General features: G+C 49.5%; 1 protein-coding gene across 2 annotated transcripts in view; it reads left to right on the top strand.

The window, feature by feature from the left end:
- Positions 1–26,766, top strand: part of DLGAP2 (DLG associated protein 2) — a 531,153-nt gene that overhangs the window by 433,397 nt on the left and 70,990 nt on the right. For both annotated transcript variants that reach the window (XM_075997292.1, XM_012788824.3), the window contains 2 exons: positions 4,885–5,954; positions 25,656–25,867. In XM_075997292.1, coding sequence (XP_075853407.1) covers positions 4,885–5,954; positions 25,656–25,867 — 1,282 coding nt within the window. The remainder of the gene's footprint in view (positions 1–4,884; positions 5,955–25,655; positions 25,868–26,766) is intronic.

Genomic DNA, 26,766 nt, shown 5'->3' with positions numbered 1-26,766 from the left:
ATGTCTGTGGGATCCGCAGGGGGTTTTTTGAAAAGCTACTTATACAACTTACAAATTATCGATCATGCAACTGAACCTGCCAGTCACAGAGCTGAGCTGGATCCCTGTCGTGTGTGAAATCAGGACATGTAACGGTTTGTAGGAGTTCACGGGAGCCCAGGTATCGGTTGAGACTGTGGTCTGGAGGGATGAAATCTTCTACCTGGTCCTTCTACCTTCCAAGGTGGCCATTTGATTCCATCTGCCAGAGGAGCTTTTGTTTCCCAAGTCCGCAGCGCATGCATTAAGCTCCTTTTGGTTGCAAAGGGCAGATACCTGGAGTCATCCCAGTGAGGCGCTGCAGAGTGACAGGGGGCACTGAGGGTCCCTGCTGGGGACGGGGCTGCAGCTCTCACTGTCAGACCCCAGCCCTGGACACGCCTGCCACAGCTGAAGTGACTCGTGTTGCTGTCACACACTGGCCAACGCTCGGAATGCCTGGGTTTCAGCTCCCTGAGAAAGAGGGTGTGAACCATTCCCCAGGTCACCAGCGAACACGGAAAGCACTTGCTGGGCCCCACCCAAGGAAGACCAGGAGCCTGTTGTGGTCCCTGGTCCCCCCGTGGGGGCAGGACAGCAGGTGCCAGGGCAGAGAGTGACCATACATGTGCATGGCTCACTGCATGGTCGGGGGCCCAGCACCCACGCTGTCCTGAATGCTCCATGGTTGGAAGGATGAGTGATGCATCTGGTTTTACAGAAAGCGGTGAGTTGGGGTTATTTTCAAGGCATACTTCATATGCTATTCCTTGACATATGATTTTATGAGGCAGCCTTGTTTCTATCCACCCCAACATGATAGTCATGGTGTTGCAGGAGAGGCCAATGTTCGGCAGAATTCTCATGCATCTCCACAGAGCACACGGTGTTTGAGCACCGAGCATGCCAGAGACTCGCAAGCGTCTGAGATAAAAAATAGCAGCCCAGGCCCGGCCCTCCAGGGGGCCTGAATGGACAGCTCTCACCTCCTGTGCCAGGGACGCCTCTACTCTGAGTCCCTGCTGGAATGTGATGGTTCTGACACAGGGGTTATCACCAATTCACCGTGTAAGGAACTGAGCTTTGGTGAGAGTCAACTCAGTGCAGCAGACCAAGCACCTTGGGACCCCGCACCTGCAGCAGGTGCCTACGCGTGAGTCCTCCACGGAATGGTGATTGGCAGAACAGCAAGCACCAAAGCCAGGGCACTTTGTTCCGGCTAAAACCTGGGCTCTGTGAGCTGTGGGTGGCGACTCTGAACCCCTCCTGGGACTGTTTGGGAATGAGCAAAACCAGAGTGGTGGAGATGCCGGCCATAAGTGTGGCGTCTTCTGCCGCTGCCTCTCGCCTCACTCCGAGAACTTACTCTTCTCAGTTTCAGGAGCATTTTCACCATATTGTCTTGCAGTACTCAAAAGTGGGGTGTCCTTTCACTTATTTATATTGTCACAAATTTATTTCAGCAATGCTTTATAGCTGTCAGCATACAAGTCTTTTGCTTTTTAAAAAAATGTTTAAGAAAACTTAAACAGTTTTCTTAAACAGAGTCTCTGTCACCCGGGCTAGAGTGCTGTGGCATCAGCCTCGATCACAACCTCAAACTCCTGGGCTCAAGCAATCCTCCTGCCTCAGCCTCCCTAGTAGCTGGGACTACAGGCAAGTGTTACCGTGCCTGGCTAATTTTTTTTTCTATATATTTTTAGTTGCCCAGCTAATTTCTTTCTATTTTTAGTAGAGACAGGGTCTCGCTCTTGCTCAGGCTGGTCTCGAACTCCTGAGCTCCAGCAATCCTCCTGCCTGGGCCTCCCAGAGTGCTAGGATTACAGGCATGAGCCACCGCGCTCGACCAGAAAACTTTTTTAATGGGGCTACTAGAAGGTTCCTTTTGACATATGGGGATAGTGTCTTTGGTAGTGTCAGATGGTAAATGCAGGGCCAGGTTCAGGCCGTTTCTTACCACGTCCCGACCTGTGTGTCTCTTGTGGTGTCCTAGCAAGCGCAGGGAGGGTGTAGGGCAGCCGAGGGTTCACCAGGAGCAGGATGAGCAGGTGCCACCACGGACAGAGTGAAAGGGCCTCAGGGTAAGTGGAAGGACCGGGTGACCAGGAGAGGGGAAGTGTGATTCCTGGGACCCCACGTCCAGTTCCAGTTGCTGAGGAAATGTTGGCTGAGTGTGACTAGTTTGGGGAAAATAGGTTGTGGTGCAATGTGTCAGTGTATCTAGTTTTGTCTTGGTTTGGCTTGTTTTTGCTCTAGGTTCAGCGGCTCCCACCTGGAGCAGGCTCCACCTTGCAGGTGGACATCAGGTGCACACAGTGCAGGTCGAGGGTCTGGCCCCCCCTTCGGGCAGGCAGCAGCATCCCGCTGACGATTCCAGGCAGAGGGAGGGGGAACGAGCATTCCCATGGGGAGGGGCCAGGCAGAGACCTCTCCTGATGGCCTTGTCCTCTCTGCTGTCACGCTGGGGCGGGTGGGCCGGGCCACGTACTGTCCCCAGAGTCTGGGACCGTCGCCACGCACAGCCAGTGCCGAGTGTGCGGCCATCAGCTGGGTTTAGCCAGAAAGGGGAAGCATCACCCCCAGACGCCACTGTCCCCACTGTGGGCAGCCAAGTGTTGGATCCAGGAGGTTGCCACGTCCACGCATCTGGCCTCAGTCTCGCCAGCCTGCAGCTGGGGTGCATGTCGCTAGTGTGAGGGCAGGAGGAGGGCAGAGGGGCCTGCCAGGGGCGGCCGTGGCACTGCACACGCTGCCGCATGCGTGTGCGCCATGCTGTGAGTTTCTGTTCTCACACTCACAAGACGCTTTTCGGAAAGGGCGGGCCGCCAGCCTCGTACACCCGACAGGGAAACGTGCACTTAGGGTCTGTGTTGAGTTTGGGGAGACAGTTGTGTGTTAATGAATAATGACTATAATTGCTGTTTTCTCTTGCTTGATAACAAAAATGGTGCCGTGAATAGCTGGAAATTAGGAAGCTAAGATGCTTTCCACGTTGTGTTTGTCACCTAATTTTCACAAAGGGAAGCTGCCAGCCCCTGAGTATTTATTATATGTTGCACAGACATATTAAAAAAACTCATTCAAGTGTTCATTACCCTCTTCATTATTGCCATTACTCACGGGACGGTTTCATCATGTGTTGTCATCCTGATGTTGTGTTTAAGAGGAAATGCATAAGTTTCCACATGTATCAAGAAATTCAGTCTTATACAGTGAAAATGAGAATGTGTTATCGACACATTGCATAATACAATTTATTTCAGCTAAACTTTTATTTCTTGTACCATCCTTTTATGTAGCCACATTCATAATGTAGCTTCTGGGCTAAACATTAGGCAGCAACAGGAAACGAGAGTGAAACGATAACGGGCTTATGCTGAATGCGGAGGGACATTAGGGTTGTGTTAAATTACGTGTTAATGGGAAAACAGGGTGGAAGACAACAGGAAGGCAACTTAATGCTGCTGTAGAGTCCAGATTACAGAACCTCGTTCTGCCATTTATCAGTTGAATATTGAATTTCCTTTGAAAACTTGCTTTTAATTACATTAAAATATAATATAACACAAATATTCCCCCCCCCAATATATTACGGTGCCTTGGCTATTGTTTGGCTGTTTGGGAAGGGCAGGCATGGAGGCTGGGGGGCTGCTCCTCCTGCCGGACGGTGTCCTCACCTGGGGCGGGGCAGGGCCAGCTGGCTCTCTGAAGTCGGGGTCCACCTGCTCGAGTTGGGGGCCGTTTGCTAGGGGGAGTGTGGGAGGGATCCCCCCGCTGCCCACAGCAGGAGGAGCAGCCGGCACTTTGCTTGGGTCCACTGGGGTGTCTCAGGATGCATTTGAGTTCTCTTGCACTGTGGACCCCTCCTCGCTGCGACTTCTTGGAGGCCCATGAAGTTACATCTTCTCCTTCTCTCTCTCCCTGTCCCAGCTGGCCTGGACAGCGCTGTCCCAGATCCAGGCAAAGGGAGCATTTCGACCCCACACCTTGGGCTGGTCTTTAGTCCATCGCTGCTGGCAGGTGGTGATGTTTTCCCCACATCAGTTACCTGGAGAGCTGGGGTCAGAGGTGGCAGGAGAAGCCTCTTAGCTCCCTTCCCTGGTGTCCCTCTGTACCTGGTGTGGGCGTCTGAGTGGTGGCCCATGGGTTCTGGGTCTGACTGACCAGCCCTGGGAGTGCAGGTGACACATCTCAAGTCGGGGACAGTGGTGGGGAGCGAAGGGTGGGTGGGGGAGACACTATTAGTGATGCAGGAGCTGTGGGGAGGGAGTGAGCCCACGGGTCTGAACCCAGGGTGTGGCTGGCCCCAGGAACGCTGTTGGCTGGGCCTTGGGGACTGGTGCTCCCTTTCTGGTGGGAGGAGGAGGAAGGCTGCCCTCGTCCAGGCCTCCAGCCTCCATGGAGCTTTTTGAACCAGTGCCCCAGGAAACGACTTCACGACTAAGATGCTAGTGCGGGACACATTGTCTTTCTGGACAATATGGCTGATGAAATACCAGGTGCCATTTTCCAAACTTCTAAAGCTAAACCACAAAATTCAGTCAAAGTGGAATGTAACTAGGTTTTCCTCCCACATTGTTTACTTAAATCCAGAAAATCAGAGACCTGCGATAGCCCATAGACTGTAAGTATTTGTCGTGGTAGGAAATCATTTGGGAAACCAAAGCTGCTTCCTGATATCCCACACCTGGGGCAACGTGCACAAAAGAACGACCGACCCCCACCCAGCGCCCAAACCGAGATTGCACAGGGACTCTTGGGGGAGAGTCGCTGGGGGTGGGGGTCAGACATTCCACTTTCTAACACAGGGGTGTGGGGCCACCTTCCCGCTGAGCTCTAAGCAGCGTCTCTGTGTTCTGTCTGCAGACCAGCAGTACTCATGGGCGCCGGCTCAGCACTTCAATGAGGAGCGCTACTCACCCGCACCGCGGAACATGAAGGGACTGTCGGGCAGCCGCACGCAGCCGCAGCTGTGTCCCGGCCACACCTGCGGCCTGGCGGGCCCCGAGGACTGCGAGCGCGTGCACGAGCACATGCGCCATGCGCAGGATGCCCGGCAGCCCTACCTGCTCAGCCCGGCCGACAGCTGCCCGGGGGACCACCACCGCTGCTCGCCGCGCAGCTCGGTGCACTCGGAGTGCGTGATGATGCCCGTGGCGCTGGGCGACCACATGTCCAGCAGCACCTTCCCCAGGATGCACTACAGCTCACACTACGACACGCGGGACGACTGCGCCATGTCGCACGGCGGCGCCAAGATCAACCGCATCCCGGCCAACCTGCTGGACCAGTTCGAGAAGCAGCTGCCCCTGCATAGGGACGGCTTCCACACCTTGCAGTACCAGCGGACATCGACAGCGGCAGAGCAGCGCAGCGAGAGCCCCGGCCGGATAAGGCACCTCGTGCACTCCGTGCAGAAGCTCTTCACCAAGTCCCACTCCTTGGAGGGCTCCTCCAAGAACAACGCCAATGGGACCAAGGGCGACGGCAGGGCGGACGACCACCACCACGGCCACCACACCAAGCACGGCAAGCGCAGCAAGAGCCGGGAGCGCAAGCCCGAGAGCAGGCACAGGTCTGGCATGAGCAGCTGGTGGAGCTCCGACGACAACCTGGACAGCGACAGCACCTACCGAACGCCCAGCATGGTGAACCGCCACCTGCTGGACCCCCTCGCGCACTGCTATGCGGACACGCTGCAGAGCCCCTTTGGGGACCTGTCCCTGAAGACCTCCAAGAGCAACAGTGACGTCAAGTGCTCGGCCTGCGAGGGCCTGGCGCTGACACCGGACACCAAGTACATGAAGCGCAGCTCCTGGTCCACACTCACCGTCAGCCAGGCCAAGGAGGCGTACCGCAAGGGCTCGCTGAACCTGGACAAGCCGCTGGTGCCCCAGGACATCAAGCCGCCCTTGCGGTCATGCCACTACCTCCAGGTAAGGGGCTGCTGCTCTCGCGCAGAGGGCTCTTAGGTTACTGTTGTTGTAGTTTGAATCGACGGGGAAGAACAGTGTAAGTTTTCGGGGCACAGCACAGTGCTTTGAAATACGGGCATGTTTGGGAGGGCCGCGTCTGGCTAGTTAACATCTGCGTTTCCTCATACGGTTATCTTTCTATGTGAGAACACTTAGAATCTTCTCTCCCAGCAATTCACTGAGCGCGGTCGCCGTGATGTGCGTAGAGCTCTTGCGCTTGCCTCTCCTGCCCCGCTGAAATGTCTCCCTTTAAGCAGAGTCTCCCAGCCCCGTCCCTGCTTCTGCCAGCCTTGGCTACCCGCTGCTCTGCTTCCGCCTCTGCGGCCCCCACTCTGTTGGGTTTCACGTTCCAGGTTGCACACGGTGTCTATCTGTCTGAGCCCGGCGCATCTCACTTTGCACGATGTCCTCCAGGTTCTCCTGGGCTGTTGCAGACGGCAGGGTTTCCTTCCTCCGAGGTTGAGTCCAGTCCACTATGCGTGTGGACCACGTTTGCTTTGTCCATCCATCCGCTGATGGACGCTCCCGTTCACTCCGTGTCTGGGCCTTGTAAATGCAGCCGTGGGATCTCATCACAGGGCTGGTGGGAAACCGTCCAGAGCCCCTGGGCACCCCGGAAGGCCTCGTAACATCCCTGTTCCGCCCTGGCGCCAGCAGCGTAGACAAGACAGGCTGTTCCTCTCAGGCCTCTGAGGCCGGAGCGCTCAGCAGCAGCGACAGAGAGACGTTGCCCGTTAGTGTTTCTCATGGAAAGTTGGTGGCCCCACGACAGAGGGTCTGCCCTTTGGTGAGTTCACTCCCCATACTCGCCCATGGCTTCTTGAAGCCTCACATTAACAGGGCTGGTTGTGAAAAATGCGTCTGTTTCTCTGGGGTGTGGATTAAGTGAATTCGCTAAAGGCAAAAAAGAATTAAATACAGTGATCACGAGAGCTCAGGTTCTGTGGGATTCCCTGTTGTGTGTAATTCCGTCCGAGTCACGCACCCCGAGAGTGCAGGGAGACCCCCACTTTCAGGGGCGCCTCTCTGTGTCCTCCTCTTGGCCAACAGCCCCGCGGATGGCACCTGGGGTCTCAGGTCTGACAAATGCGCATCACGGGTACGGCATATGACCCAGCTCACAGACCGTGTCCACCTGTGGCGAGCAGGGCCCACCTGCCTGTGGTGCGCTGGGTCAGAGAAGCCATTGCACATGCGCAGTCAGGGGCAGCCGAGTTGCCAGGAGGCCAGGGGACAGGACACCTGAGTGGCTTCTCGGGAGTCCTGGGCAGGAAAGTCGTTTTTGGCAGCACCGGTCTCGACCCGGCACGTTGCCCTGGTTCTTTGTGAGAGGAACTGCTCACCAAATTGCTTTTATAGACCTACTTATTCAGAGACAGATTGGCAGCTGGATAAAATATTTGTTTTGCTAGCAGTGGAAGAGGCTTAGATTTTGCTTGGAGCAGGAAACCCTAATAAAATCCAAATGTAAAAATGCTCTCTTGCTGCTTCTGTGTGAACCTGGGGGGTTGCTAGTTTGGTGCCCTCATGGTCTCGAAAGCTCTCTGGCCAGAAGATTCGTGAAGGTGAGAGAAGGAATTACATGCGTGTCCCTGGGACTCGCTGAATGGATGTCCTGCGTCTCCGAGTCTCCAAAGACACCCTCCAGCCTCTCCCGCCAATCACATTAGCTGTGGGTTCCTGGCTTCCGTGGGTTCCCGTGGATTTTATCCAGCGCCGGGATAGAGAGGAATTAGAGGAATTCGTCAGCAGGGGCCACGGCAAGCGTAAGACTTAAGAGACTAAGAAGGAAGAAATAAATGTTCACAAGCTAGAGAGATTTCCAGCTGAACAAGGGCATTACTTTTTATTTTCACCTTCGGTTTGCACAGAACATAAAGTTAACATTAGGCCGGGCGCTGTGGCTCACGCCTGTAATCCTAGCTCTTGGGAGGCCGAGGCGGGCGGATTGCTCAAGGTCAGGAGTTCAAAACCAGCCTGAGCAAGAGCGAGACCCCGTCTCTACTATAAATAGAAAGAAATTAATTGGCCAACTGATATATATATTAAAAAATTAGCCGGGCATGGTGGCGCATGCCTGTAGTCCCAGCTACTCAGGAGGCTGAGGCAGCAGGATTGCTTGAGCCCAGGAGTTTGAGGTTGCTGTGAGCTAGGCTGACGCCACGGCACTCACTCTAGCCTGGACAACAAAGTGAGACTCTGTCCCAAAAAAAAAAATAAATAAAGTTAACATTAGAGGGAGATTTTTCCCCTGTTTTTAAGTAGGTCAAACAGATGATAAATAAGACTGAAATTCCTCTGCCGAGCTCTCTTTTCTGTATTTTCTGCATCAGCAGACAAAGCTCCAAAGGTCAAACTGTCAGTGAAGCTTGTGGGAACGGTGGCAGGTGACCCCCACCGAAGCTCCGCTCTGCCGTAGGACAAGGAGCTCTGGGGACACTTGGGGAGGGGAGGCCCCCTTAGCTGGGCAGAGGGAGACAATGGTGTAGCCTCTGCCCCGTCCTGGGGGAGCCCTGTCCTCCTTCCACCCTCCGCGGCTCCCGCCCAGGTGTCTCCCCTACCCCACCTACGGGGGTCCTCTCAGCCTCGGCCTGGCCCCTCCAGGTGAAGAGGCCACAACTCCGCATTTTCTATCCATGCTTTACTCTCATGTTTGCCATGTTCACAGGCAGTAGATGCCTGGATTTTTACACGCGAAGCTCATTGCTTTCGACAATTTGGGGGCAGAAGCAAGAAAAGAACAGAGAGGGGAGGAGCAGGATGAAAACCCTGAGTGATGACATTTCACATGTCTAGAAAGTGTTTCCAAAATCTCCCCGCCCCTTCCCGCAGCGGGTCCCAGCCCACCTGGGCGCTGCCAGTGCCTCTGCAGCCCCTGCAGTACGGACCCCAGACTCTATTCATGGGGAGCAAGGACAGCTGCCTCCAAGTGCCAGTGAGTGTTCAGCTGTGACATCTGTGACGTCTCCAGCCATGCACAAAAACACGTCTTAAAACTCCCATCTTTCCCAGCTATACTTATTGCCCAGATTGTGTGGTATAGTTTAGAAAAGTCCTCATCTTTACAGAGTGGGGCCAGACGCCCTGTGTCTTGTTTGTACAAGGAACATTTATTAATAAAAGGGCTGTCAAGGAGAGCTCAGCGCTGGCCGCTGACCCCGGGTGTCCACGTGGTGAAAGCTAAACTCTAGCGGAGCGTCAAGGGCTGAGGGTGGCCTTGGAAGGCCTGGGGATCGTCTCTGGCCGTCCTGCTGCGGTGCCTACCACGGGTGTCCCAATCCCGTCTCCCTGCATGCGGGTGGCCAGGCGGAACACGCGCTCACCTGTGGAAGCAAGGAGACCTCCCCCTGAGGGAAACAGCTTTGGACGACAACATCCTTCCTCGGTTTCAACACCTGAAAGAGATTATCACTGCAAAATCCTGGCCCCTTTCACCTGTGTTCTGCCGCCTGAAAGGATCTTTTAGTATGCAGCGTTGCACTGTCCTTAACGCAAGAAACAGGAGGTAGCAAAATGCATGCTGATGTCAGCCCTACCAACGTGCCTTTAAACAAACATCCTGAGCACCACTCGCCACTGTGTGCAAGTAATCAGGGTGATGGGATAATTGGTTGCTGTCAGGTGCAGCAAGGACTGTGGATTGGACTTGCAGGGGCTGTAGCTGTCGTGAAGCGAGTTCATTCATTCATTCATTCCCCGGAGGCTGTGCAGCCACTCCCAGATGTATCCTGGGCCACACCTCTGCATCTGGCTGCAGGTTGGTAACAGTGACACAACAGAGAAAGATGCATTTACTGAGCACGGTGGCATTTCAGTATCCCTCCTCTGTCTTTTGATAGTCTCCACACATATGCTCTGGAATTCGTGTTTGGTGCTTGAATCCATCCTCTGAAGCTGACTGTGGTTGACACTCAAATTCCTCCGTCAAAGACTGCAAAATTGGCTCCTTAAATCAGAAACAGAAACATACAAGCTGGTCTCATTTGTTAGTTAATTTGCAGGCTGCTGAAAAAAACTTTACTTCGTTTTCTTATGGAAACATGGTTTTTTGTTTGTTTGTTTGTTTGTTTGTTTTGCCTTTTTTTTTTTTTTTTACTTTTTTTTTTAGATTTGGAGACGGGGTCTGACTGTGCTCAGGCAGTGTTCAGGCTGGTGTCAAACCCCTGAAGCAGCAGCTATCCACCCGTCTCGGCCTCCCAGAGAGCTAGGATGACAGGCGTGAGCCACCGCGCCCGGCCAGAAACATGGTTTTAATTCGCTAGAAATCCCAGGAACCTGCCAGAGTGAATCTCTCCCCTGACGGCAGATGGGCTGCGGCTCCACCTGCGTCTGCCAGCCTCAGCCGCTGCCCGGACCGCCTCCATGGACGCTGGCCAAGAGAGGCTCTCGCTGGCTTCCCCGCCTTCCCTTCCTTCCTGACCCTTCTGCTGGCTGGACTCTAATTAATGAGGACCCAGAGCTCGCCTCGGGAAGCCTCACTGGTGCCTGGCCCCTCCTCTCCGCCAAGAGCACCCAGCAACCCTTCCACCCTGGCTTCATGCCCTAATTACACTGTGACTCATCTCATTTCACGTCCAATGCCGAGATGAATGTCACTGAGGGCCATGGCTTTTCTTAAATTAAATATGAGGCATTATTATTACAAAAGCAATATATGGTCAATGCAGAAAATTTATAAAATATGAGTATGAAGCCTGTGCCCCCACCTCCCAGTGAAGACACCTGCTTCACACCCACCCGCTGTCTCTGTGCCCAGTGCAGACACACCTGCTGTAAGAACATGCCAGCATTTGGGAGATTCTCTTCTCCACCACGAAGAACCTGCTGCCTTAGTTCCTTTGACTACAGAGCTGCATGCGATGGTGCAGTTGCTATGTATTAATATTTTGGAGTTCCCCGAACTCAGCTGTTGTATGTGGTGTCTTTTAACTTTTGTAAATGTGAATTTGACCCATGGAGTCAACTTTACCCAGAATCTCCAGGTGGCTATTCAGAGCTTATGATCCCCTGGGAAAGGAACCCTGTGCCCTGAGCTTCTGGAAACACGGTGTTCAAAAAGCTCCATGGTTTTTATCATGTTGTAGTGTGTGATCTAAAGGTTCATGCATGTCAATGAATACCAAAGTACTGACCTGCTCTGCCATCTTCATAGTTTACCATGTCCTGACACTGGAAACTGGAAACTTTAACACAAAAGCACTGAGCAGGCACCCTGTGGGGCATTAGGTTGGTAATATATAGCATGTACAGGTGTTCAGTTCTGTACCCTGCAATAGATAACACATACAGGTCTTCAGTGCTGTACCCAGCAGTAGATAACATGGACAGGCGTTCAGTTCTACACACAGCAGTAGATAACATGGACAGGTGTTCAGTTCTACACACAGCAGTAGATAACATGGACAGGCGTTCAGTTCTACACACAGCAGTAGATAACATGGGCAGGCGTTCAGTTCTACACACAGCAGTAGATAACATGGACAGGCGTTCAGTTCTACACACAGCAGTAGATAACATGGACAGGTGTTCAGTTCTACACACAGCAGTAGATAACATGGACAGGTGTTCAGTTCCACACACAGCAGTAGATAACATGGACAGGAGTTCAGTTCTACACACAGCAGTAGATAACATGGACAGGCGTTCAGTTCTACACACAGCAGTAGATAACATGGACAGGTGTTCAGTTCTACACACAGCAGTAGATAACATGGACAGGCGTTCAGTTCTACACACAGCAGTAGATAACATGGACAGGTGTTCAGTTCTACACACAGCAGTAGATAACATGGACAGGTGTTCAGTTCTACACACAGCAGTAGATAACATGGACAGGCGTTCAGTTCTACACACAGCAGTAGATAACATGGACAGGCGTTCAGTTCTACACACAGCAGTAGATAACATGGACAGGCGTTCAGTTCTACACACAGCAGTAGATAACATGGACAGGCGTTCAGTTCTACACACAGCAGTAGATAACATGGACAGGCGTTCAGTTCTACACACAGCAGTATATAACATGGACAGGCGTTCAGTTCTACACACAGCAGTAGATAACATGTACAGATGTTCAGTTCTACACACAGCAGTAGATAACATGGACAGGCGTTCAGTTCTACACACAGCAGTAGATAACATGGACAGGCGTTCAGTTCTACACACAGCAGTAGATAACATGGACAGGCGTTCAGTTCTACACACAGCAGTAGATAACATGGACAGGCGTTCAGTTCTACACACAGCAGTAGATAATATGGACAGGCGTTCAGTTCTACACACAGCAGTAGATAACATGGACAGGCGTTCAGTTCTACACACAGCAGTAGATAACATGGACAGGTGTTCAGTTCTACACACAGCAGTAGATAACATGGACAGGTGTTCAGTTCTGTACCCAGCAGTAGATAACATGGACAGGTGTTCAGTTCTGTACCCAGCAGTAGATAACATGAACAGGCGTTCAGTTCTACACACAGCAGTAGATAACATGGACAGGCGTTCAGTTCTACACACAGCAGTAGATAACATGGACAGGCGTTCAGTTCTACACACAGCAGTAGATAACATGGACAGGCGTTCAGTTCTACACACAGCAGTAGATAACATGGACAGGCGTTCAGTTCTACACACAGCAGTAGATAACATGGACAGGTGTTCAGTTCTACACACAGCAGTAGATAACATGGACAGGTGTTCAGTTCTACACACAGCAGTAGATAACATGTACAGGTGTTCAGTTCTACACACAGCAGTAGATAACATGAACAGGTGTTCAGTTCTACACACAGCAGTAGATAACATGGACAGGTGTTCAGTTCTACACACAGCAGTAGATAACATGGACAGGCGTTCAGTTCTACACACAGCAGTAGATAACATGGACAGGCGTTCAGTTCTACACACAGCAGTAGATAACATGGACAGGTGTTCAGTTCTACACACAGCAGTAGATAACATGGACAGGCGTTCAGTTCTACACACAGCAGTAGATAACATGGACAGGCATTCAGTTCTACACACAGCAGTAGATAACATGGACAGGCGTTCAGTTCTACACACAGAAGTAGATAACATGGACAGGCGTTCAGTTCTACACACAGCAGTAGATAACATGGACAGGCGTTCAGTTCTACACACAGCAGTAGATAACATGGACAGGCGTTCAGTTCTACACACAGCAGTAGATAACATGGACAGGTGTTCAGTTCTACACACAGCAGTAGATAACATGGACAGGCGTTCAGTTCTACACACAGCAGTAGATAACATGGACAGGCGTTCAGTTCTACACACAGCAGTAGATAACATGGACAGGCGTTCAGTTCTACACACAGCAGTAGATAACATGGACAGGCGTTCAGTTCTACACACAGCAGTAGATAACATGGACAGGCGTTCAGTTCTACACACAGCAGTAGATAACATGGACAGGTGTTCAGTTCTACACACAGCAATAGATAACATGGACAGGCGTTCAGTTTTACACACAGCAGTAGATAACATGGACAGGTGCTCAGTTCTACACACAGCAGTAGATAACATGGACAGGCGTTCAGTTCTACACACAGCAGTAGATAACATGGACAGGCGTTCAGTTCTACACACAGCAGTAGATAACATGGACAGGCGTTCAGTTCTACACACAGCAGTAGATAACATGGACAGGCGTTCAGTTCTACACACAGCAGTAGATAACATGGACAGGCGTTCAGTTCTACACACAGCAGTAGATAACATGGACAGGCGTTCAGTTGTACACACAGCAGTAGATAACATGGACAGGCGTTCAGTTCTACACACAGCAGTAGATAACATGGACAGGTGTTCAGTTCTACACACAGCAGTAGATAACATGGACAGGCGTTCAGTTCTACACACAGCAGTAGATAACATGAACAGGCGTTCAGTTCTACACACAGCAGTAGATAACATGGACAGGCGTTCAGTTCTACACACAGCAGTAGATAACATGGACAGGCGTTCAGTTCTACACACAGCAGTAGATAACATGGACAGGTGCTCAGTTCTACACACAGCAGTAGATAACATGGACAGGTGCTCAGTTCTACACACAGCAGTAGATAACATGGACAGGTGCTCAGTTCTACACACAGCAGTAGATAACATGGACAGGCGTTCAGTTCTACACACAGCAGTAGATAACATGGACAGGCGTTCAGTTCTACACACAGCAGTAGATAACATGGACAGGTGCTCAGTTCTACACACAGCAGTAGATAACATGGACAGGTGTTCAGTTCTACACACAGCAGTAGATAACATGTACAGATGTTCAGTTCTACACACAGCAGTAGATAACTTGAACAGGTGTTCAGTTCTACACACAGCAGTAGATAACATGGACAGGCGTTCAGTTCTACACACAGCAGTAGATAACATGGACAGGCGTTCAGTTCTACACACAGCAGTAGATAACATGGACAGGTGTTCAGTTCTACACACAGCAGTAGATAACATGGACAGGTGTTCAGTTCTACACACAGCAGTAGATAACATGGACAGGCGTTCAGTTCTACACACAGCAGTAGATAACATGGACAGGTGCTCAGTTCTACACACAGCAGTAGATAACATGGACAGGCGTTCAGTTATACACACAGCAGTAGATAACATGGACAGGCGTTCAGTTCTACACACAGCAGTAGATAACATGGACAGGCGTTCAGTTCTACACACAGCAGTATATAACATGGACAGGCGTTCAGTTCTACACACAGCAGTAGATAACATGGACAGGCGTTCAGTTCTACACACAGCAGTAGATAACATGGACAGGCGTTCAGTTCTACACACAGCAGTAGATAACATGGACAGGCGTTCAGTTCTACACACAGCAGTAGATAACATGGACAGGCGTTCAGTTCTACACACAGCAGTAGATAATATGGACAGGCGTTCAGTTCTACACACAGCAGTAGATAACATGGACAGGCGTTCAGTTCTACACACAGCAGTAGATAACATGGACAGGTGTTCAGTTCTACACACAGCAGTAGATAACATGGACAGGTGTTCAGTTCTGTACCCAGCAGTAGATAACATGGACAGGTGTTCAGTTCTGTACCCAGCAGTAGATAACATGAACAGGCGTTCAGTTCTACACACAGCAGTAGATAACATGGACAGGCGTTCAGTTCTACACACAGCAGTAGATAACATGGACAGGCGTTCAGTTCTACACACAGCAGTAGATAACATGGACAGGCGTTCAGTTCTACACACAGCAGTAGATAACATGGACAGGCGTTCAGTTCTACACACAGCAGTAGATAACATGGACAGGTGTTCAGTTCTACACACAGCAGTAGATAACATGGACAGGTGTTCAGTTCTACACACAGCAGTAGATAACATGTACAGGTGTTCAGTTCTACACACAGCAGTAGATAACATGAACAGGTGTTCAGTTCTACACACAGCAGTAGATAACATGGACAGGTGTTCAGTTCTACACACAGCAGTAGATAACATGGACAGGCGTTCAGTTCTACACACAGCAGTAGATAACATGGACAGGCGTTCAGTTCTACACACAGCAGTAGATAACATGGACAGGTGTTCAGTTCTACACACAGCAGTAGATAACATGGACAGGCGTTCAGTTCTACACACAGCAGTAGATAACATGGACAGGCATTCAGTTCTACACACAGCAGTAGATAACATGGACAGGCGTTCAGTTCTACACACAGAAGTAGATAACATGGACAGGCGTTCAGTTCTACACACAGCAGTAGATAACATGGACAGGCGTTCAGTTCTACACACAGCAGTAGATAACATGGACAGGCGTTCAGTTCTACACACAGCAGTAGATAACATGGACAGGTGTTCAGTTCTACACACAGCAGTAGATAACATGGACAGGCGTTCAGTTCTACACACAGCAGTAGATAACATGGACAGGCGTTCAGTTCTACACACAGCAGTAGATAACATGGACAGGCGTTCAGTTCTACACACAGCAGTAGATAACATGGACAGGCGTTCAGTTCTACACACAGCAGTAGATAACATGGACAGGCGTTCAGTTCTACACACAGCAGTAGATAACATGGACAGGTGTTCAGTTCTACACACAGCAATAGATAACATGGACAGGCGTTCAGTTTTACACACAGCAGTAGATAACATGGACAGGTGCTCAGTTCTACACACAGCAGTAGATAACATGGACAGGCGTTCAGTTCTACACACAGCAGTAGATAACATGGACAGGCGTTCAGTTCTACACACAGCAGTAGATAACATGGACAGGCGTTCAGTTCTACACACAGCAGTAGATAACATGGACAGGCGTTCAGTTCTACACACAGCAGTAGATAACATGGACAGGCGTTCAGTTCTACACACAGCAGTAGATAACATGGACAGGCGTTCAGTTGTACACACAGCAGTAGATAACATGGACAGGCGTTCAGTTCTACACACAGCAGTAGATAACATGGACAGGTGTTCAGTTCTACACACAGCAGTAGATAACATGGACAGGCGTTCAGTTCTACACACAGCAGTAGATAACATGAACAGGCGTTCAGTTCTACACACAGCAGTAGATAACATGGACAGGCGTTCAGTTCTACACACAGCAGTAGATAACATGGACAGGCGTTCAGTTCTACACACAGCAGTAGATAACATGGACAGGTGCTCAGTTCTACACACAGCAGTAGATAACATGGACAGGTGCTCAGTTCTACACACAGCAGTAGATAACATGGACAGGTGCTCAGTTCTACACACAGCAGTAGATAACATGGACAGGCGTTCAGTTCTACACACAGCAGTAGATAACATGGACAGGCGTTCAGTTCTACACACAGCAGTAGATAACATGGACAGGTGCTCAGTTCTACACACAGCAGTAGATAACATGGACAGGTGTTCAGTTCTACACACAGCAGTAGATAACATGTACAGATGTTCAGTTCTACACACAGCAGTAGATAACTTGAACAGGTGTTCAGTTCTACACACAGCAGTAGATAACATGGACAGGCGTTCAGTTCTACACACAGCAGTAGATAACATGGACAGGCGTTCAGTTCTACACACAGCAGTAGATAACATGGACAGGTGTTCAGTTCTACACACAGCAGTAGATAACATGGACAGGTGTTCAGTTCTACACACAGCAGTAGATAACATGGACAGGCGTTCAGTTCTACACACAGCAGTAGATAACATGGACAGGTGCTCAGTTCTACACACAGCAGTAGATAACATGGACAGGCGTTCAGTTATACACACAGCAGTAGATAACATGGACAGGTGCTCAGTTCTACACACAGCAGTAGATAACATGGACAGGCGTTCAGTTCTACACACAGCAGTAGATAACATGGACAGGCATTCAGTTCTACACACAGCAGTAGATAACATGGACAGGTGTTCAGTTCTACACACAGCAGTAGATAACATGGACAGGCGTTCAGTTCTACACACAGCAGTAGATAACATGGACAGGCGTTCAGTTCTACACACAGCAGTAGATAACATGGACAGGCGTTCAGTTCTACACACAGCAGTAGATAACATGGACAGGCGTTCAGTTCTACACACAGCAGTAGATAACATGGACAGGCGTTCAGTTCTACACACAGCAGTAGATAACATGGACAGGCGTTCAGTTCTACACACAGCAGTAGATAACATGGACAGGCGTTCAGTTCTACACACAGCAGTAGATAACATGGACAGGCGTTCAGTTCTACACACAGCAGTAGATAACATGGACAGGTGTTCAGTTCTACACACAGCAGTAGATAACATGGACAGGTGTTCAGTTCTGTACCCAGCAGTAGATAACATGGACAGGTGTTCAGTTCTGTACCCAGCAGTAGATAACATGAACAGGCGTTCAGTTCTACACACAGCAGTAGATAACATGGACAGGCGTTCAGTTCTACACACAGCAGTAGATAACATGGACAGGCGTTCAGTTCTACACACAGCAGTAGATAACATGGACAGGCGTTCAGTTCTACACACAGCAGTAGATAACATGGACAGGCGTTCAGTTCTACACACAGCAGTAGATAACATGGACAGGTGTTCAGTTCTACACACAGCAGTAGATAACATGGACAGGTGTTCAGTTCTACACACAGCAGTAGATAACATGTACAGGTGTTCAGTTCTACACACAGCAGTAGATAACATGAACAGGTGTTCAGTTCTACACACAGCAGTAGATAACATGGACAGGTGTTCAGTTCTACACACAGCAGTAGATAACATGGACAGGCGTTCAGTTCTACACACAGCAGTAGATAACATGGACAGGCGTTCAGTTCTACACACAGCAGTAGATAACATGGACAGGCGTTCAGTTCTACACACAGCAGTAGATAACATGGACAGGCGTTCAGTTCTACACACAGCAGTAGATAACATGGACAGGCGTTCAGTTCTACACACAGCAGTAGATAACATGGACAGGCGTTCAGTTCTACACACAGAAGTAGATAACATGGACAGGCGTTCAGTTCTACACACAGCAGTAGATAACATGGACAGGCGTTCAGTTCTACACACAGCAGTAGATAACATGGACAGGCGTTCAGTTCTACACACAGCAGTAGATAACATGGACAGGCGTTCAGTTCTACACACAGCAGTAGATAACATGGACAGGCGTTCAGTTCTACACACAGCAGTAGATAACATGGACAGGCGTTCAGTTCTACACACAGCAGTAGATAACATGGACAGGCGTTCAGTTCTACACACAGCAGTAGATAACATGGACAGGCGTTCAGTTCTACACACAGCAGTAGATAACATGGACAGGCGTTCAGTTCTACACACAGCAGTAGATAACATGGACAGGCGTTCAGTTCTACACACAGCAGTAGATAACATGGACAGGCGTTCAGTTTTACACACAGCAGTAGATAACATGGACAGGTGCTCAGTTCTACACACAGCAGTAGATAACATGGACAGGCGTTCAGTTCTACACACAGCAGTAGATAACATGGACAGGCGTTCAGTTCTACACACAGCAGTAGATAACATGGACAGGCGTTCAGTTCTACACACAGCAGTAGATAACATGGACAGGCGTTCAGTTCTACACACAGCAGTAGATAACATGGACAGGCGTTCAGTTCTACACACAGCAGTAGATAACATGGACAGGCGTTCAGTTGTACACACAGCAGTAGATAACATGGACAGGCGTTCAGTTCTACACACAGCAGTAGATAACATGGACAGGCGTTCAGTTCTACACACAGCAGTAGATAACATGGACAGGCGTTCAGTTCTACACACAGCAGTAGATAACATGAACAGGCGTTCAGTTCTACACACAGCAGTAGATAACATGGACAGGCGTTCAGTTCTACACACAGCAGTAGATAACATGGACAGGCGTTCAGTTCTACACACAGCAGTAGATAACATGGACAGGTGCTCAGTTCTACACACAGCAGTAGATAACATGGACAGGTGCTCAGTTCTACACACAGCAGTAGATAACATGGACAGGTGCTCAGTTCTACACACAGCAGTAGATAACATGGACAGGCGTTCAGTTCTACACACAGCAGTAGATAACATGGACAGGCGTTCAGTTCTACACACAGCAGTAGATAACATGGACAGGTGCTCAGTTCTACACACAGCAGTAGATAACATGGACAGGTGTTCAGTTCTACACACAGCAGTAGATAACATGTACAGATGTTCAGTTCTACACACAGCAGTAGATAACATGAACAGGTGTTCAGTTCTACACACAGCAGTAGATAACATGGACAGGCGTTCAGTTCTACACACAGCAGTAGATAACATGGACAGGCGTTCAGTTCTACACACAGCAGTAGATAACATGGACAGGTGTTCAGTTCTACACACAGCAGTAGATAACATGGACAGGCGTTCAGTTCTACACACAGCAGTAGATAACATGGACAGGTGCTCAGTTCTACACACAGCAGTAGATAACATGGACAGGCGTTCAGTTATACACACAGCAGTAGATAACATGGACAGGCGCTCAGTTCTACACACAGCAGTAGATAACATGGACAGGCGTTCAGTTCTACACACAGCAGTAGATAACATGGACAGGCATTCAGTTCTACACACAGCAGTAGATAACATGGACAGGTGTTCAGTTCTACACACAGCAGTAGATAACATGGACAGGCGTTCAGTTCTACACACAGCAGTAGATAACATGGACAGGCGTTCAGTTCTACACACAGCAGTAGATAACATGGACAGGCGTTCAGTTCTACACACAGCAGTAGATAACATGGACAGGCGTTCAGTTCTACACACAGCAGTAGATAACATGGACAGGCGTTCAGTTCTACACACAGCAGTAGATAACATGGACAGGCGTTCAGTTCTACACACAGCAGTAGATAACATGGACAGGCGTTCAGTTCTACACACAGCAGTAGATAACATGGACAGGCGTTCAGTTCTACAAACAGCAGTAGATAACATGGACAGGCGTTCAGTTCTACACACAGCAGTAGATAACATGGACAGATGTTCAGTTCTACACACAGCAATAGATAACATGGACAGGCGTTCAGTTTTACACACAGCAGTAGATAACATGGACAGGTGCTCAGTTCTACACACAGCAGTAGATAACATGGACAGGCGTTCAGTTCTACACACAGCAGTAGATAACATGGACAGGCGTTCAGTTCTACACACAGCAGTAGATAACATGGACAGGCGTTCAGTTCTACACACAGCAGTAGATAACATGGACAGGCGTTCAGTTCTACACACAGCAGTAGATAACATGGACAGGCGTTCAGTTCTACACACAGCAGTAGATAACATGGACAGGCGTTCAGTTCTACACACAGCAGTAGATAACATGGACAGGCGTTCAGTTCTACACACAGCAGTAGATAACATGGACAGGTGTTCAGTTCTACACACAGCAGTAGATAACATGGACAGGCGTTCAGTTCTACACACAGCAGTAGATAACATGAACAGGCGTTCAGTTCTACACACAGCAGTAGATAACATGGACAGGCGTTCAGTTCTACACACAGCAGTAGATAACATGGACAGGCGTTCAGTTCTACACACAGCAGTAGATAACATGGACAGGTGCTCAGTTCTACACACAGCAGTAGATAACATGGACAGGTGCTCAGTTCTACACACAGCAGTAGATAACATGGACAGGTGCTCAGTTCTACACACAGCAGTAGATAACATGGACAGGCGTTCAGTTCTACACACAGCAGTAGATAACATGGACAGGCGTTCAGTTCTACACACAGCAGTAGATAACATGGACAGGTGCTCAGTTCTACACACAGCAGTAGATAACATGGACAGGTGTTCAGTTCTACACACAGCAGTAGATAACATGTACAGATGTTCAGTTCTACACACAGCAGTAGATAACATGAACAGGTGTTCAGTTCTACACAAAGCAGTAGATAACATGGACAGGTGTTCAGTTCTACACACAGCAGTAGATAACATGGACAGGCGTTCAGTTCTACACACAGCAGTAGATAACATGGACAGGTGCTCAGTTCTACACACAGCAGTAGATAACATGGACAGGCGTTCAGTTATACACACAGCAGTAGATAACATGGACAGGTGCTCAGTTCTACACACAGCAGTAGATAACATGGACAGGCGTTCAGTTCTACACACAGCAGTAGATAACATGGACAGGTGTTCAGTTCTACACACAGCAGTAGATAACATGGACAGGTGTTCAGTTCTACACACAGCAGTAGATAACATGGACAGGCGTTCAGTTCTACACACAGCAGTAGATAACATGGACAGGCGTTCAGTTCTACACACAGCAGTAGATAACATGAACAGGCGTTCAGTTCTACACACAGCAGTAGATAACATGGACAGGCGTTCAGTTCTACACACAGCAGTAGATAACATGGACAGGCGTTCAGTTCTACACACAGCAGTAGATAACATGGACAGGCGTTCAGTTCTACACACAGCAGTAGATAACATGGACAGGTGTTCAGTTCTGTACCCAGCAGTAGATAACATGGACAGGCGTTCAGTTCTACACACAGCAGTAGATAACATGGACAGGCGTTCAGTTCTACACACAGCAGTAGATAACATGGACAGGCGTTCAGTTCTACACACAGCAGTAGATAACATGGACAGGTGTTCAGTTCTACACACAGCAGTAGATAACATGGACAGGCGTTCAGTTCTACACACAGCAGTAGATAACATGGACAGGTCTTCAGTTCTGTACCCAGCAGTAGATAACATGTACAGATGTTCAGTTCTACACACAGCAGTAGATAACATGAACAGGTGTTCAGTTCTACACACAGCAGTAGATAACATGGACAGGTGTTCAGTTCTACACACAGCAGTAGATAACATGGACAGGTGTTCAGTTCTACACACAGCAGTAGATAACATGGACAGGCGTTCAGTTCTACACACAGCAGTAGATAACATGGACAGGTGTTCAGTTCTACACACAGCAGTAGATAACATGGACAGGCGTTCAGTTCTACACACAGCAGTAGATAACATGGACAGGCATTCAGTTCTACACACAGCAGTAGATAACATGGACAGGCGTTCAGTTCTACACACAGCAGTAGATAACATGGACAGGCGTTCAGTTCTACACACAGCAGTAGATAACATGGACAGGCGTTCAGTTCTACACACAGCAGTAGATAACATGGACAGGCGTTCAGTTCTACACACAGCAGTAGATAACATGGACAGGCGTTCAGTTCTACACACAGCAGTAGATAACATGGACAGGTGTTCAGTTCTACACACAGCAGTAGATAACATGGACAGGCGTTCAGTTCTACACACAGCAGTAGATAACATGGACAGGTGTTCAGTTCTACACACAGCAGTAGATAACATGGACAGGCGTTCAGTTCTACACACAGCAGTAGATAACATGGACAGGCGTTCAGTTCTACACACAGCAGTAGATAACATGGACAGGCGTTCAGTTCTACACACAGCAGTAGATAACATGGACAGGCGTTCAGTTCTACACACAGCAATAGATAACATGGACAGGCGTTCAGTTTTACACACAGCAGTAGATAACATGGACAGGCGCTCAGTTCTACACACAGCAGTAGATAACATGGACAGGCGTTCAGTTCTACACACAGCAGTAGATAACATGGACAGGCGTTCAGTTCTACACACAGCAGTAGATAACATGGACAGGCGTTCAGTTCTACACACAGCAGTAGATAACATGGACAGGCGTTCAGTTCTACACACAGCAGTAGATAACATGGACAGGCGTTCAGTTCTACACACAGCAGTAGATAACATGGACAGGTGTTCAGTTCTACACACAGCAGTAGATAACATGGACAGGCGTTCAGTTCTACACACAGCAGTAGATAACATGGACAGGCGTTCAGTTCTACACACAGCAGTAGATAACATGGACAGGCGTTCAGTTCTACACACAGCAGTAGATAACATGGACAGGCGTTCAGTTCTACACACAGCAGTAGATAACATGGACAGGTGCTCAGTTCTACACACAGCAGTAGATAACATGGACAGGTGCTCAGTTCTACACACAGCAGTAGATAACATGGACAGGTGCTCAGTTCTACACACAGCAGTAGATAACATGGACAGGCGTTCAGTTCTACACACAGCAGTAGATAACATGGACAGGTGTTCAGTTCTACACACAGCAGTAGATAACATGGACAGGCGTTCAGTTCTACACACAGCAGTAGATAACATGGACAGGTGTTCAGTTCTACACACAGCAGTAGATAACATGGACAGGCGTTCAGTTCTACACACAGCAGTAGATAACATGGACAGGCGTTCAGTTCTACACACAGCAGTAGATAACATGGACAGGCGTTCAGTTCTACACACAGCAGTAGATAACATGGACAGGCGTTCAGTTCTACACACAGCAGTAGATAACATGGACAGGTGTTCAGTTCTACACACAGCAATAGATAACATGGACAGGCGTTCAGTTTTACACACAGCAGTAGATAACATGGACAGCTGCTCAGTTCTACACACAGCAGTAGATAACATGGACAGGCGTTCAGTTCTACACACAGCAGTAGATAACATGGACAGGCGTTCAGTTCTACACACAGCAGTAGATAACATGGACAGGCGTTCAGTTCTACACACAGCAGTAGATAACATGGACAGGCGTTCAGTTCTACACACAGCAGTAGATAACATGGACAGGCGTTCAGTTCTACACACAGCAGTAGATAACATGGACAGGTGTTCAGTTCTACACACAGCAGTAGATAACATGGACAGGCGTTCAGTTCTACACACAGCAGTAGATAACATGGACAGGCGTTCAGTTCTACACACAGCAGTAGATAACATGGACAGGCGTTCAGTTCTACACACAGCAGTAGATAACATGGACAGGTGCTCAGTTCTACACACAGCAGTAGATAACATGGACAGGCGTTCAGTTCTACACACAGCAGTAGATAACATGGACAGGCGTTCAGTTCTACACACAGCAGTAGATAACATGGACAGGCGTTCAGTTCTACACACAGCAGTAGATAACATGGACAGGCGTTCAGTTCTACACACAGCAGTAGATAACATGGACAGGTGCTCAGTTCTACACACAGCAGTAGATAACATGGACAGGCATTCAGTTCTACACACAGCAGTAGATAACATGGACAGGCGTTCAGTTCTACACACAGCAGTAGATAACATGGACAGGTGCTCAGTTCTACACACAGCAGTAGATAACATGGACAGGTGCTCAGTTCTACACACAGCAGTAGATAACATGGACAGGTGCTCAGTTCTGTACCCAGCAGATTACATGTACGGGCATTCAGTTCTGTACCCAGCAGTACATAACACATATAGGTGTTCAGTTCTGTACCCAGCAGTACATAACACATATAGGTGCTCAGTTCTGTACCCAGCAGATTACATGTACGGGTATTCAGTTCTGTACCCAGCAGTACATAACACATATAGGTGCTCAGTTCTGTACCCAGCAGTACATAACACACATAGGTGTTCAGTTCTGCACTCGGCAGGTCAATATGTAACATGTACAGGTGCTCAGTTCTCTACCGAGCGGCAGGTGTTGTGACTAGGTACAATATCCATTTCTTCTCAGAGTGCAGGGGTTTTGCATATATGATATAGTTTGGCTTCTAGAGTAACCTCACTCCTTCATTATCTTGCAATTAAGGGATAAGTGTACAATAATGCAGGCACTTGCTTCCTAATTTTCTTCTTTTTCTCTTCCTTCTTTTTCCAGTTTTCTCAAATTTTAATTCTCTTTTATACTGAAAGGAAATTAATCTAAATGGTAGCAGTGGATTACCTGCCAAGATTACAAGTGTTTTGCTTTCTTCTACTTTTCTAACATTTTCTCGCTCTCTCCACAATGCTTGTCTATCAATTTCATAATGGTAAAAAACAATAGTTCCATCTTAATGTCCTTTTAGGATTCAAATGACGAGTGCTAAGAAGCATCTATTTTTATGCATCTAAGTTTAAATGACCAATGACCATGACGAACCGTGTCTTCAGGGAATTGTAGAGAATGTGTCCCCCAAAAGAGCCGCGACGCAAATCTGGCTGGCAAGAGTGATGCGTGTCTGTGTCTGTCCTGCCCAGGTGCCCCAGGACGAGTGGGGCGGCTACCCCACAGGGGGCAAGGAGGAGGAGATCCCCTGCCGGAGGATGAGGAGCGGGAGCTACATCAAAGCCATGGGGGACGAGGACAGCGGCGAGTCAGACTCCAGCCCCAAAACGTCGCCAACGGCGGCCCTGCGGCCGGAGCCCCTGCTGAAGTCCCTCGGACAGAGGCCGCTTGGAGACCACCAAACGTGAGCAAGACCGCCCGCTTTGTTAGACCCCTGGCCAACAATTTCCAAATCCTTTTTTTTTTATAAAAGAACAGCTGGCCCTTCAGCTCCTTATTTATTGCACAGTAACTAAGGAACTCTGCTCAGGCAATTCCTACATCCAGTCTTACTGTCAGTGGGACGCATGGGCTTTTAGACAGGTGGAATTATCCTCACCAGGACGAGCGCGTTTCCATGTGTGTGAGTGCACACCTGGGGCGGGCAGGCATGTCCCTGTGAGTGCACACACCTGGGGCAGGCAGGCATGTCCCTGTGAGTGCACACACCTGGGGCGGGCAGGCATGTCCCTGTGAGTGCACACACCTGGGGCGGGCGGGCATGTCCCTGTGAGTGCACACACCTGGGGCAGGCAGGCATGTCCCTGTGAGTGCACACACCTGGGGCGGGCGGGCATGTCCCTGTGAGTGCACACCTGGGGCGGGCGGGCATGTCCCTGTGAGTGCACACCTGGGGCGGGCGGGCATGTCCCTGTGAGTGCACACCTGGGGCGGGCGGGCATGTCCCTGTGAGTGCACACCTGAGGCGGGCGGGCATGTCCCTGTGAGTGCACACCTGGGACGTGCGCGAGTGTCCCCGTGAGTACGCACACCTGGGACGTGCGCGAGTGTCCCCGTGAGTACGCACACCTGGGGCGGGTGGGCATGTCCCTGTGAGTGCTCACCTGGGGCGGGCGGGCATGTCCCTGTGAGTGCACACCTGGGGCGGGCGGGCATGTCCCTGTGAGTGCACACACCTGGGACGGGCGCGAGTGTCCCCGTGAGTACGCACACCTGGGGCGGGCGGGCATGTCCCTGTGAGTGCACACCTGAGGCGGGCGGGCATGTCCCTGTGAGTGCACACCTGAGGCGGGCGGGCATGTC

Source organism: Microcebus murinus, chromosome 24 (assembly GCF_040939455.1).
Source record: "Microcebus murinus isolate Inina chromosome 24, M.murinus_Inina_mat1.0, whole genome shotgun sequence".
NCBI classification, from domain to species: domain Eukaryota; kingdom Metazoa; phylum Chordata; class Mammalia; order Primates; family Cheirogaleidae; genus Microcebus; species Microcebus murinus.
Note: the sequence above shows the minus strand (reverse complement) of the source record. Positions and strands in the feature narration are given on the sequence as shown.